The sequence below is a fragment of the Haliotis asinina genome, chromosome 7 (assembly GCF_037392515.1).
Source record: "Haliotis asinina isolate JCU_RB_2024 chromosome 7, JCU_Hal_asi_v2, whole genome shotgun sequence".
Lineage (NCBI taxonomy): Eukaryota > Metazoa > Mollusca > Gastropoda > Lepetellida > Haliotidae > Haliotis > Haliotis asinina.
In genome coordinates, this window is record NC_090286.1 from 25,980,238 (window position 1) to 25,994,617 (window position 14,380).

Sequence of the window (14,380 nt, forward strand, 5' to 3'; positions counted from 1 at the left end):
GTTGATGTCTTGTTAATTTCCTACTTTGTAGTATATTTCCACTTTATGGTAAACTTGCTATTTCTAGTAAGTGTTGGACTTCATGGTTATTTTGAACTCCCTTCTTTACAGTTAACATCCCATTTTCAGTGATTATTGACTTAACATTCAACTCTTCTTTACGGTTAAAGATTTTATGGTTGGCTACCGATCTTCAAGTGAACTCCATACCTTACGATTAACTTACTGTGTTTATCAAGTTTACTGTGAATTTTGGTGAAATAGAAAAGCCCCCTTTGATGTTACACTGTGGAGAATTGCCTCCCTTGACTTAACCAGGATCTGCTAGTTTTCAGTCCCAGATTCCCCCTGATAATGATCAGCACCTGGTCAGTTTCATCCAAGTGAGAAATATTTGGATAATGATAAAGATGAAATCATGTTCAAATAGACTTTAAAACAATCTCCCTCTTCTCTTTAAAACAATCTCCCTCTTCTCTTTAAAACAATCTCCCTCTTCTCTTTAAAACAGTCTCCCTCTTCTCTTTAGAACTATCGACTCTGGCCGAGTCCGGGGGGGTTTCATGGCAACCGAGGCTGATGATGATGGTGCTGTAAGAAGAAATGATGAAGATGAAATCATGTTCAAATAGACTTTAAAACAATCTCCCTCTTCTCTTTAGAACTATCGACTCTGGCCGAGTCTGGGGGGGTTTCATGGCAACCGAGGCTGATGATGATGGTGCTGTAAGAAGAAATGATAAAGATGAAATCATGTTCAAATAGACTTTAAAACAATCTCCCTCTTCTCTTTAGAACTATCGACTCTGGCCGAGTCCGGGGGGGTTTCATGGCAACCGAGGCTGATGATGATGGTGCTGTAAGAAGAAATGATAAAGATGAAATCATGTTCAAATAGACTTTAAAACAATCTCCCTTTTCTCTTTAGAACTATCGACTCTGGCCGAGTCCGGGGGGGTTTCATGGCAACCGAGGCTGATGATGATGGTGCTGTAAGAAGAAATGATAAAGATGAAATCATGTTCAAATAGACTTTAAAACAATCTCCCTCTTCTCTTTAGAACTATCGACTCTGGCCGAGTCCGGGGGGGTTTCATGGCAACCGAGGCTGATGATGATGGTGCTGTAAGAAGAAATGATAAAGATGAAATCATGTTCAAATAGACTTTAAAACAATCTCCCTCTTCTCTTTAGAACTATCGACTCTGGCCGAGTCTGGGGGGGTTTCATGGCAACCGAGGCTGATGATGATGGTGCTGTAAGAAGAAATGATAAAGATGAAATCATGTTCAAATAGACTTTAAAACAATCTCCCTCTTCTCTTTAGAACAATCTCCCTCTTCTCTTTAAAACAATCTCCCTCTTCTCTTTAAAACAATCTCCCTCTTCTCTTTAGAACTATCGACTCTGGCCGAGTCCGGGGGGGTTTCATGGCAACCGAGGCTGATGATGATGGTGCTGTAAGAAGAAATGATAAAGATGAAATCATGTTCAAATAGACTTTAAAACAATCTCCCTCTTCTCTTTAGAACTATCGACTCTGGCCGAGTCCGGGGGGGTTTCATGGCAACCGAGGCTGATGATGATGGTGCTGTAAGAAGAAATGATGAAGATGACGTTTCTGACATTGATCCCAATGATGGTGATGCTGCTACAGAGAAAGAACAGTCTCGGCAGACAGACACCCAGGAATATGAAGAGGGAGAGGATGAAGAAGAGGAGGAAGATGAGGAAGAAGGTAGAATGCCATGACGAGTTATCTCCCCTTCGATTGCTGTTGGCCTCAAGTTTGCTGAGGACACGAGTTGGCTCCTGGTGCCACACTACGTTGTGCAGTGTCATCTTCCTTATGTGATCCACCAATCATAAGTCATCCTAGATACCTCCAGGGTATACATTCAGATAAATCACTCCTATAACCTGGATGTATCTACGCTTGGCACAATAATTTTATTACCTCCCTTAGCTGTCTTTTTGTCAGGTGTCTATGCTGGGAAGTTAAGCATACCAATCACAACCAACTTTCCTTTTTTAGTTTATCTAACTGATTAAACTTGGCAACACAAATTATGCTGAGGAACTCTGAAAGAGGTAGAAGGAGTTCTTGCATATTTTTAACAGTTTCGGACCTGCCAGTTTGTATGATTTCCCCCAAATCTGAGTCGCACTGCCAACAAACCTTCGCAGCCTCGACTGCTATCTTTGTTGACACTGGCAAGCTCGGTTTTAACGGTGGCTTAGCTGACTGGCCACTGGAGAATGCAGAGCCAGCAAATTGAGGTAATAAAATTCTTTGCTGATGCATCCAGGGTATAGTGGAGATTTATATTTTGGTGATATAGAATCATAGATGTGAATCCCAGATTTCCTCCATGATTGCTTTTTGCCACGTTATACTCACGTATACCACGTTATACTCACGTATACCACGTTATACCATATGGCTGAAATACTGATGATGTGACCTAAGATTTAACTCACTCGCTCTTGCCTTGTTACAGAGCGCAGTAGCGCAGTGGTAAGGCCTGGGTTTGAAGGCCTGTGTTCGATCCTAATGGAGACACCAAGGTTAAAGTCCTAGGACAAAGTACTTAAATCCACATTGTCTCAGTTCACCCAGATGTAAAATGGGTACCTGTGAGGATGTGCAGGCAATGTGAGTGTTAAGTGCATTGCTCCTAGTAGGCAGCATTGCTCAGCATTGTATTTTCCTCAGGGAGTTGAAAAGTATGGCAGTGAGCAGGTAATATTATTACTATTACTGTCGCTGTCGCCATGTTGAACTCACAATGCTGTGATGTGCATGAGCACTGTAACATGGCACCCTCTAACCATTTATGACCTGCATCACTAAGTTTGGGTTTTCCTCATATGTAAAGCAGACGTACAGGGATTCACTGAGAGAAAATAATAATGATCACAGGGAAATTCCAGCAGTCCTTTATCAACAGCTTTGAATAACATGGTGGTAATTAAAACTGAAAATATTACAGGAACACTTGAATTTTCCTGTTGTCCTTTATTTGTTTCTCTCAGTATAAATTTGGAATACTGTTCAAGAGGCATCAAACCTGGGGCTGCTTTCGTGAAACAATGTTTACTTAAGTTAACCTTGACTTCCAGTCTTTACATTGCACTGAGGTTACTCTCATGACTTTCGATAACCTGAGTGCTTTGTGAAAGGAGGACCTTACTGATGTTCAAAGAGGCATCAAACCTGGCTCAATGCATGGTGTGGATTTACAACTTCTTTATTGTTTAGAACATGACATTTCTGGGCTACTTCTTGTGCCTTCATTAGGTGATGACATACAGTGAGGTGGCGTTAAAGAATGTGATGTACAGAGATCAAGGGGATTAAGTGATATGTTTTGATCAGGATGTACAGAATAGATTGATGCACCTTTTAGGTGTTTTAAATGTTAAAGAAATTGTAAATCCATATCTAAGTGCCCATCACTGACTCACTCACTCACTCACCACATGGGTACAGTGTGTGAAGCACATTTCTGGTGTTCCCTTCCATGATTTTGCGGGAATTTTGCTAAAAGCTGCATAAAATCATACTCACTAACTCACTCACTCGCCCACTCTGTGTTGACAGATATGAGTGAACTCGACAACAGCGAACCTGAGGATGAGGAATCTAATATCAGTCAAACTTACGGCCGTCAAAAGAAGAGCTCTGCTCACTTTGCCAATCGAGTTCCTGTGGTAAGAAATTCTTAAAACATGTTATGGTAATTTGTTTTCCTTGTGAAAATCAGCAATTTTTGGAGTTAGATTTTGTCTTCCATTTGTCAACCCTTGCTTGTCCTAAGAGGTGACTGATGGAATTGGAGGGACAGGCTTGGTTGCTGCATGTTATTGTTTCCCATATGTGTAGAATGATGCTCATGTTATCAATCAGTGGAATATCTGGTCCAGATTACATTATTTATCAACTGTTGTTATGTAACTACAATATTGCTGTGCGGATCGGTAGAATAGGTCATCAGCAACCCACGCTTGCCATAAAAGGCAACAGTTCTCGCCACCAAAGGCGACTAATGGGATTGGGTGGTCAGTTCCCACTTATAGAGATCGATACTCATGCTGTTGATCACTGGATTGTCTGGTCCAGACTCGACATTTCAGGATTGTTGGCAGAGATTGAATAAATTTATACATTTTAAATTTACTCAGTCTTGTTGCTATTGTCCACTGACTTTGCTTGTAACCATACTAATTTTTATATGTTTCATGGTGTATTATTCAGCCTCTCTGCTTTGCAGGTGAATGTTGTGAACGAGTTCATTACTCGGTACACATTTGACAAGAAGAAGGGAAAATGGTGTGAAGTTGTGTACTCAGTAAGTTGTTCATATTCATTTGATAGATATCTCTGGAGTTTCTGTTATACCTATTCATTTGAACTGATTGATTTTCTTTTTGAATCCTGATGGTAAGTGGGAAACAATACTGATGTAAATACTAAAATTGTTTTGTTTTTTCCCCGTTTTTCAAGTGGTGCAGTCTTTGTAGTTTTAACTGGTTGTGGGAGGGTAGAGCAGCCTCATGGTTAAAGCATCTGCTTATCACGCTGAAGAGAGGTTCGATTCCCTACATGGGTACAGTATGTGACACCCATTTCTGTTGTTTCCTGCCATGATGTTACTGGAAAATTGCTAAAGGCTGGTTAAAAGCATACTCACTCACCATAACTGGTTCCATCATTCATCCAATTTCTTCCACTTCAATATTTTGAATGCATAGTATTTTAATTAATGGGTGTACTTGGATATTTGGATTTGTTTGTCAGCCTACTACTTTTTAGGATGTGGTGGAATCCTTATATTTCCATTTATCAGAGAAAGATCTGCCTTGAGGAGATGATGTCTCTCACATCAAATGGATTAAATGGATGTAAAGTTTTCGTTGTGTCCCACTTGGCTAGGGTGTGCTATGACATTGGTATGAGAGGTTCCGTCTCCTTTAGAGAAACAGGACATGGATGCCTGTGCTAATTCTGCCCAAGTAGTGGTCAAGTAACCTAGTGGTTAAAAGCATTTCCTCCTTATGATTAACACCTTGGCTTGATTCCCCAGTCTTCACATGGGTACATGTGTGACGTCCATTTCTGGTGCGACCATCGTGATATTGCTGAAATATTATCAATAGCATCGTGAATGTAGATTATTGGATTCACTTGCTCGCTCGCTCACTCCCTTCCTCCCTCTGCCCCCCTATTAACCAGGGCCCAATCCACAAAGTAATAAGGGGCGGTGGGGTAGCCTAGTGGTTAAAGCATTTGCCCGTCACGCCGAAGACCCGGGTTTGATTCCCCACATGGGTACAATGTGTAAAGCCCATTTTCTGGTGTCCCCAGCCATGATATTGCTGGAATATTGGTAAAAAGCGGCGTAAAACTAAACTCACTCAAACACTCACAAAGTAATAATAGTGTTACAACCATTGTTAGCCAATGTTTAAGTTAGGCAGTTACGGTCACTTTAGCACTATTATCGCTCTGTGGAACTGGGACTAAGGGTGCGTGGCAAACAACCAAACACTTACATGTGATGTACAGAGATTTGCCTGACAACAGAGTGCTAACCTTCAGTTGCAGTTGTCACTGGATGAGGCCGCTTCATTCAGAAACCAAAATGGCGGCTTGGGGAAATTTTAATTCGGCGGATGAACAAAAATTGGTTGAATGGCTACTTGGCAAAGACAACTTACATCCCATCATCCTCAGTTTCGGCCACAGTTTCAGTTTAGTCTTCAGCAGTCATAAATTCAACACTCGTCATCAAGACTTTCCCTAATACGTTCTTTAGTAGGGTCAGACAAGCAAACGGTAATCACTCTGCCATTTTCAGAAGAGTGAGAAACACTTTGAGTGGTTGCAAGCATGGATAAGCGATTTCCAGCTTGCAATGCTGGATACATGTTTATGTTTTGATTTACCTATATGACTATCATATTACAGTTTGATCTGTACAAGAGCAAGATTGATGTGCTAACAGTGATCAAGGCCAACTTGAAGAAATCAGTGGTCCATCAGGTAAATGGCATCCGACAGACGTTTCTGGTGGAGGAGAAGGGACAAGAGGGACTGGAGTGGCATCTGAAGACAGAGGGGATCAATATTGAGGTAGGACTTTGAGAAGTCAGATTCACTGACTCTTAATCTCTGTGGAGTGGGTGCACAATGATGCCTCGAGACTGAAGGGATCAAAGTCACGATGAACATGACTGCTTTGTAGATTGGAGATTGTTGCCACTGATGAATAATCTGTCGTATCATGTATAAAATATTTGTTGTAAAAAATATTTTTCAATATGAGATCCTTTATATCAGTTTTACAGAGTGGTCTGGCGCCTTTAATATCTGCTAATTAACATGCTGTCTAGTGGAATGCAAATTTTTTTATGCTTGAAAATTGTGCTCTGTGTTTAGGATGAGATGTATGTAAAGCTTGAAATGGGGGCTGGACCCCCTCTCTCTTCCTACACTTTTAACATAATCACAGTTGAAAACAAAAACATCTTGACACATCTAATCAGAGTGTGACCATTTTTGTTGCATGAGTTTGGGATTGATAGAATTTTATTGGATGTTGCTCTCCAGGAGATGTACAACTACTCCCACATCCTCGACCTCAACAGACTCTACACCAACAGCGTCTTTGACTTTGCTGCAGTGTATGGAGTGGAGGCAGCTTCTAGAGTGCTGCTCAAGGTAGGAGATTGACCTTGGTGAAATTACTGTGTGTGTGTGTGGAGGGTGTCTGCTGGTTTTGCATTGCCATGAAAGTGAACCACGTATATGTTTGTAATTTTACTTTCTAGATGTTGAAAAAGGCTTTAATGGTAGTATATTCAGATTGTATGGAGACCTGCTGGTTACTTGCACTATTGTTGAGTGGGATATTTAACTACAAAGCATTACGTTTGCCTGACCACTGTCATGTAGCCTAAAATTTGGATCTTATTTGGAGCAAAAGACCAGGGAATCAGATATTAGGGTAGTGATCATCATTCTGTGTTGAAATGTTTTTTCTTGCACTTTAATATCATGTCTCCAGGAAATATCTTCTGTGTTTGGTGGCTACGGCATCGACGTTGACTACCGCCACCTCTCCCTCCTCACTGACTACATGACCTTCGAGGGAGTCTACAAGGGTATGAACAGGGCTGCCATCAACAACAACATAGCTCCCTTTCAGAAGATAACGTTTGAGAGGTCCATGAACTTCCTGGTGGATGCCAGTATCAACAGCAAACTGGACAATCTGCGGTCCCCATCATCTCGCATCGTAGCTGGACAGGTTCTTAAGTGTGGGACAGGATCCTTTGATATCCTGCAGTCCTTGGTATAGATCCATCAGACCCCAGTGTAAAGGTTGTTCAGTGTGGGACAGGGCCCTTTGATGTCCTGCAGTCTTTGGTGTAGATTGCAGACGATATTCATGGTTAGAATTCGTTTCTTGCAACAACTTTTTGTCATGAGGCAACTACTGGTCAGACTAAGTGATTTTATGTTGCAGCATTGCAGCATTTTTTGTCATCTGTGATAGAACTGGAATATTGCTGTCTTCAGTGCTCAACAATCTCAATTTGCCATGGGAAGGTGGAGTGATTTAGAGGACATAATGCCATATTCATTCATTTGCTTGTTCTCTCCTGACATGGTGCTGGTATTCTATGGACGTGCAAACAAGTTTGTACAATCATCTGTCTATGAAATGAGGTCATGTTTTCTTGTCCCTCGCTGCAACATGGAACGGGGTACAATGTTTTCAGTGGTGTCCGTACGTACGTAGGTCCTGATTCTTGTTAGTGTGATATCTTATGAACTATTGTATCCAGTGTCTTCAAGTTTGTTGACAGCCTCCACTGGGGAAATACACAAACATCAGTCCTTTATTGAGTTTGACTATATTTTCAAGGTCACCACTACTCTTTGGCCACTTTTCAAACTCTTCAACATGACATCTCATAAGCTGTTGCACACAGTGTTGTCAAATTTGGTGACTCCTACATTGAGGAAGTACACACACACTGTGGATTTGGGTGACCTTGACCTTATTTTTAAGGTCATCATGACCCTTTTACCACTTTTCAAACTCATGTAAATGAGATATCTCATAAAGCATTGCACCCAATGTCTTCAGTTTTGCCAGAAGCCTACAATGGGTGATCATGCAGACAGCAGTCATTGCAGGCATGTTGTTTGTGACCAAAAAGTAAGAAGTAGTGAATATGTTACAAATATCTCTTTATCAGTTGGGGACATTGCCATATTAGTGGCAAACAGTTGTTCTTTATGTAATGTACAGTGCTATGAAGAAAATATATAAAGAGAAATGTGATACTCAAATGTCACATATAAATATTGATCTGTTTATGTTATTTATTGATTTTTAGTTCATTCTTAATGGGTACCTTTGGTTTGGTACTGTTAATCGGTATGTTAGTGAGTAATTTTTGGTTGATCTGCCAACTGGTGGGCTGTAAGAGTGTACAGGCTGCTTTCCTTAGTAGTACCATGATTTGCTGGTGTTGGAATTGAATCACAAGTATCTTTAAGGTAGTCTGGATGAACAACTTCTTTGTTGCTGTGAGAGCAGTTAGAACCTACACTGAAAAGAAACATTGCTCTCACTTCAGTAAGGAAGTTGCTCATCCACATTTTACAATCCTTCCTAACTGCTCCAACTTCTAAATACCTTCCAAAGAAGTTACGGTTTTAGATTGCTGGCAAAATATATGTGTTTCTGGGTTGCATCAAAATAGTGAAAATAATACCTGCTTCACTTTAAGCTTATGGTACTACCTGATTTACAAACGACACAGCAACACATCTGCCTTTAGTTCAATGAGGAGGTATACACCAATGATTAAAATAGTGCTTTATTTCCGTGACATGACAAGCTAAATACTAGTATTGAAAATATTTTCAGCCTGCCTTGGAGACATGACTAAATGTTTGAAATGGCCATGTTGAATGCCAGTGCAGATAATACAGAATCCATATTTTTGTGGTAATATAGTTTGTAGGTTAGCTAATGGGACCAGTACAAAGGAGGCTGAACTATTTTGTAGGCTTGATAGTGCTTACGAAATCCAGATCCAAGTTTACGGTTGATGTTTAGTGACTTAGTAAACAACTGAAATGACACAACTCGTGTGACGTTTTAAGTCTGAATTATCAAAAGGTGTGGGCCCAGTTGTTTTGACAAAGGCACATCTGTTGCATAATAATAATGATATACGTATTCATATCTGTCTATGTGAACTCACTCTTAGCTTTCTAGACATAGCCTAGACCATGAAATCCACTAATATTTATCTTCTAATCCAGGTACAGCCTTTTCAACTTTACCTGAGGTACTTTACATATGCATAACCCGGGAGGTCAGATGGCACCAATGGCATGTCGAGTTAACTTCATTACGCAGGGGAGCAGAGATTGTTATTAACGTTGTGCTGCATCCCTTCACAATAATAGACTCAACCATTTGTGACACGGTCACGCAATGCATTAGTATTCACTTGATCAGGCCAAGCTAAACAGGCTGTAACATTACAGACTGACAGACCCACACAGACCTACGCACACACGCAAGATAAGTTTGTACCAGTCATACATGATGAAATTCACTCACTCCGCAAGGGAAGTTAACGCCCCATTCAAATAATACACCTGCAAACAGCCTTCAAAATACTTGCCTGTTCGACCTAAATTATTTGTGGTGAAACTAAGACTACGAGGGTTTTCAAGAGATAGTACCCCAGTGAGGAGGGATGTTCCAGCTCTGAGCCACAAACAGAGCAGGAAACGTCTGGCGGTTCATGAAATGAAGGACATGAGGCCTGATGATTTCATCACTGTAACGTCGAGCTGTCAAATTGCCCTGGACCTAAATGAGATCTGTCCTGCCACTGTATGAGATGCCAGCTTAAACCATGACACTTATACCACCAACTCTGTCCACTTCCAATACTGTAACACATTTGTCAGCGTAGCGTTCGTTACGACGTCGCAGCATGTAACGTGACTCATCACTGAAGATAGCAGTTCTCCACCTTTGCAATGGCCATGGGAGATGTTGGCGACACAACTGTCTGCGTTGTTGCCAGTGTTGACGTGTAAGGACAGATCCTCGCAAAGGTATTCTGGAACGAATATCAGCCTGGCACTACCGATGTTTTGGAGGATGCTGCTATTAGCGATGCCAAAGTCTTGATATGGTACTCACATGGTGTCACATTCAGTTGCCTTGCAATCGCAGACTGAGACTCCCCAGCCTCCAAATGACCAATCGCATTGTTACGCTGAGCCTCAGTAAGTTTAGGCATGACTTTAACACCAAATTTAAGCCGAAAGTCAACTGTCGCAAGAGCATTGAAACCCCCGACCTTTATTGGAAATGGTGCATGGAATGTGCATGCAAAAGGAAACGCGTGAATTTCTTCCCTTTCACAATTTCTTGCATTTATTGAGGAAAACAGATTTTGGTGCGGTTTGGCGAGTTGTCCTCAATGACAAGAGATTCAAACTCGGAAATGTTTTTCAGACAGCTTTCACCATAGATATACTGACTATAAAGACACCAATGATTCAAATTCGAAAAGTTACATGGAAAAACTATTACCTACGCGTTTCTTTTCTTTTTCTTTTTTCTTTTTTTTCCCCAAAAACAACATTTACACGTTCGATCTCCACGTAGGAGGTGGATTGGAGATTACTTATAAACACATTAACACCAGTATGATATTTTATTCCCTTTGTGTTATGTTTCAAAACAATACACAATCGTTCTTGGTGGTGTAAACATGTTTACCTTGTACAATGTCCCATGTTAAACATCCTGTAAAAATAGGCATTTTAAAACGTCTAGTGTTAACAGATTCCCTTACCTTTAGAAAGGAAGAATAAAAGACACTGCAGATTATCCTTGACTCGGGCACTATCAAAGTACATGGTTTGACTGTCATTATTCTGTGAGAAACTTAAGCCATGTAATAAGTTATTGGACAAACATTATGAGAAGATTTTGAGAAATTATTTTCTGACCTGTTAAGTTTGCAGCTCGGGTATTAATTGAGAAGATGAATGTAATTTGGATTTTTTTTAAATGTCCGAGACATCAGACTTATCACTATGTACGTATGTCTCATGAACGCCCCATACAAGGACTTGTATATATCCTTGGCTATATATACAACTCAGTATTTGCTAAGGCTCACATTTAACATCTGAAAAAAAAAGACTGAAGTATTCCCATACACAGCGAATGGGTAACCTCTGTAGGGCCTCAGACCCGTGAAGATCCGGATAAGAATTGATCTTCAGCAACTTAAGCTTGTCGTAAGAGGAGACTTTGGGAATCTGGTGATCAGGCTCTTTGACTGGGTTGACACATGTCATCGTATTCCAGTTCCATAGTTCGATGTTCATGATGTTGATGCCCGGATTCTGTGGTCCAGACTCTATATTTTAGAGACCGCCACCAAATAGCTGGAATATTGCTGAGCGCGGCATGAAACTCAACTCACCATGTCAGTTGGACAGACAAGTTCTGGGCATCAGTACTGACTGATTGCCGTGCGTGAGTTTGAGTTTGGGCAGAAAGAAAGATTTCAGGTTTCAAACATGGTTAAAAGTGACTTCATGATCACTTGTGAATGTGTAACTCCTGATGTACTCGAGCCGGACTTCATAATCCAGACTATATCACACCTCCTCAAGGAACTAAGGCCTTTGATGCCAACGTCACACAGGATAGCATTGTTCGCTCTGAGTGGCTAGCCGGGCCACTACCAGACCCTGTGGAATTAGCTGTTCCATCACTCTCACGCGATGCCCTCTCCTTCCTTCAACTCTATAGGAACATGGCAATGCTCTTGTTGAAGAGTTAGACCCTCACTTGGAAACAACCTGTGGTTTATAGCAAACATTGAATAGTATTGTCTTCTATCCGTACAGAATTGCTTTAACCTTTGAACATCCGGACCAGAACTTCAGCAACTTGTGCTTTTGTCGGGAATCGACAAACGGAAATTTATGGTCAGGCTCGCTGACATGGTTGATGCATGTCATCATATCCCAGGTATCTAGTCCAGACGTTTTACGTCATATAGTTTGTACGCTGCTGAGTGCAGATTAAACTGTATAGAAACGGGTTCCGTCCATCCACCCGCACGTACGGGAGGACGGACGCGCGTCCGCCATCCTTTGTCCAATGTCCGATGTATATGTCCTAAAGTATCCGCGATAACTTATCCAAACATGGTACACATGTCAAGCATGATTCCTAGATGTGTCGTTTGTTGTGAAAGACCAAGGTATGAATTTTATTTTTTGCGGTTCCCATGGAAACAGGACTTGACTATGAGGATGTCATATTCTCCGGAGCGATCTATACACGCTAGCTTCATCCAACGTGGTACACATATCAACCATGATCCCTAGATGTGCCAATTTGAGGGTTAGATCCAGATCTGAATTTTATATTTTGTGGTTTCCATGGAAACATGACTTAGTCTATGACTATGACAGATGATGATGTCATGTTGTCCAGAGCAGATCTTTCAAACTACACATCAAACTACACATAAGCTTCATCAGACTTGTTACATGCATCAAACATGATCCCTACATGTGCCTTTCGGGGATTAGACACAGATCTCAATTATATTTTGGGGCAAATGGTGACTCCTACATCACACGACGATAACTGTATTCCTCTGAATCAATTCTTTACCTGTCAAACATTGTCAGATGACTTGATAAATACATTGAAACATTCTAGAAGTTACTCTGAAGTATCGCTGTGGTAGCCTAGTGGTTAATGTGCTTGGACGTCACACCGAAGACCTGGGTTCAAGTCATCACACGGATGTAATGTCTAAAGCCCGGTTCTGTTGTCACACGCCGTAATATTTCTGCCCTTTAACTACGCGGCTTATCCCCCAACACCCTGAACCTGTCCCATTTTAATAATAAAAAACTAACTACAATGAGTTCATTAAGATCATTGCCTGCCGTTTATGTCAACTATCGCAGGATTCGCCATAAGGAGATTCTACCAAGCTGTTTATCATACTGGTTTTCCCAAAGCAACAACTAACTGGGGCAAGTCAGTGAACTATGAATTCCATTCACCACTTTACTTAATTGTTAGTTCACTATATTGTGAAGTAGGCAGCATTTATTATGAATCGTCTAACACTTGGACTCTCATCATTGTGATATTCGATGTTTTTGAAACAGATATGCATACAACACATAATTTTGACATGAAGGTGAAATTGTTTTTGTGGACAGAGTAGTGATGGGCTGTGGTTTGCATAAATTATTTTGGTGAAATACTTTTGGCGTGAGGGTGAGGCAATGAGTTGAGTCAGTTTTATATGCAGATTTGTGGTGGACAGACAAGAGCCCCACAGGACCGATGCCCCATAGACAAAAGCCCTATAGCAAAACTAGCAAATGAGACAAAAGCCCCAATTATGTTTTCTCAAGGCGATCTGAGTAGGAAGTTAGTCTTGAGGAGGAGGTTAGTCTTGAGAAAGGTATTCAAGAATTAATTAAGACATGAGCTCATCCTACAGTGCTGTGTGCAACACAAGGATTTCAACGTGACCAGGGTCTGATTGACACTCGGCCTCTCCATCTTGCAAGGGGCGACGGACCCGCCATAAGATAAAAGACACTCCATGACCAACAAGCAAAGAGGCTGCAAAACCTGTGTATGGACTTAAAACAAGTGAAAACTGTTCCAGTGTTCCTTGATAATGCTTCATACAGAGTAAGGTAGGATGGGACATAGGATATTCATATAACGCACACATCCACGCACTAGTGCATGCTCAAGGCGCTGGTACTTTCCCCTCGATCACTGGGTGTCAGTCTCAAGATGTGCCAAGTGTTGTGTTGAGAAGGTCTTCTCAGAAGTTATAGGGCTATGCTGGTTTGTTTGTGGTTTGATGTGACAAGTAGTGCTGCTCAGAGAATATGTGTTCGAATGCAATGTTGATCTTTAATATTAGAATGTAAATAAATCTGGTTAAATCTGAATTTTTTTCGCACATATTATTAAATTTTGTTGTTGTCAGAGTTGAGCAAACGTCATTGCATTAATTACACTTCCTCGACACATATAGAATGCCATTGGTTTTAAAATGAATTAGAAATGGAAGTTATTTCATCTATTTTTCCGACTGTGACCATGATCTGTAAACCAGAATACTGTACTACAAAGGTTCTGTGTGAGGTGACATATATAATAGTAGTAACATTTCTGTAACCATTTTCTCACGAATTCTTCTTTTTCAAATTCTGGTTACTAAACGGGGAAGAAGTGTGAAAACAAACAAAACAATCCAC

The 14,380-nt window shown here is 40.9% G+C and overlaps 1 protein-coding gene across 1 annotated transcript in view; it reads left to right on the top strand.

Annotated features, from left to right (window-relative positions):
• LOC137290193 (DNA-directed RNA polymerase I subunit RPA1-like) overlaps positions 1-8,384 on the top strand; it is a 44,426-nt gene extending 36,042 nt beyond the window's left edge. The window contains exons 29-34 of the mRNA XM_067820911.1: positions 1,530-1,738; positions 3,605-3,714; positions 4,275-4,352; positions 5,972-6,136; positions 6,614-6,724; positions 7,071-8,384. Of these exons, the coding sequence (XP_067677012.1) occupies positions 1,530-1,738; positions 3,605-3,714; positions 4,275-4,352; positions 5,972-6,136; positions 6,614-6,724; positions 7,071-7,364 (967 nt within the window). The 3' untranslated portion in view covers positions 7,365-8,384. The remainder of the gene's footprint in view (positions 1-1,529; positions 1,739-3,604; positions 3,715-4,274; positions 4,353-5,971; positions 6,137-6,613; positions 6,725-7,070) is intronic.
• Positions 8,385-14,380: the final 5,996 nt, after the last annotated feature.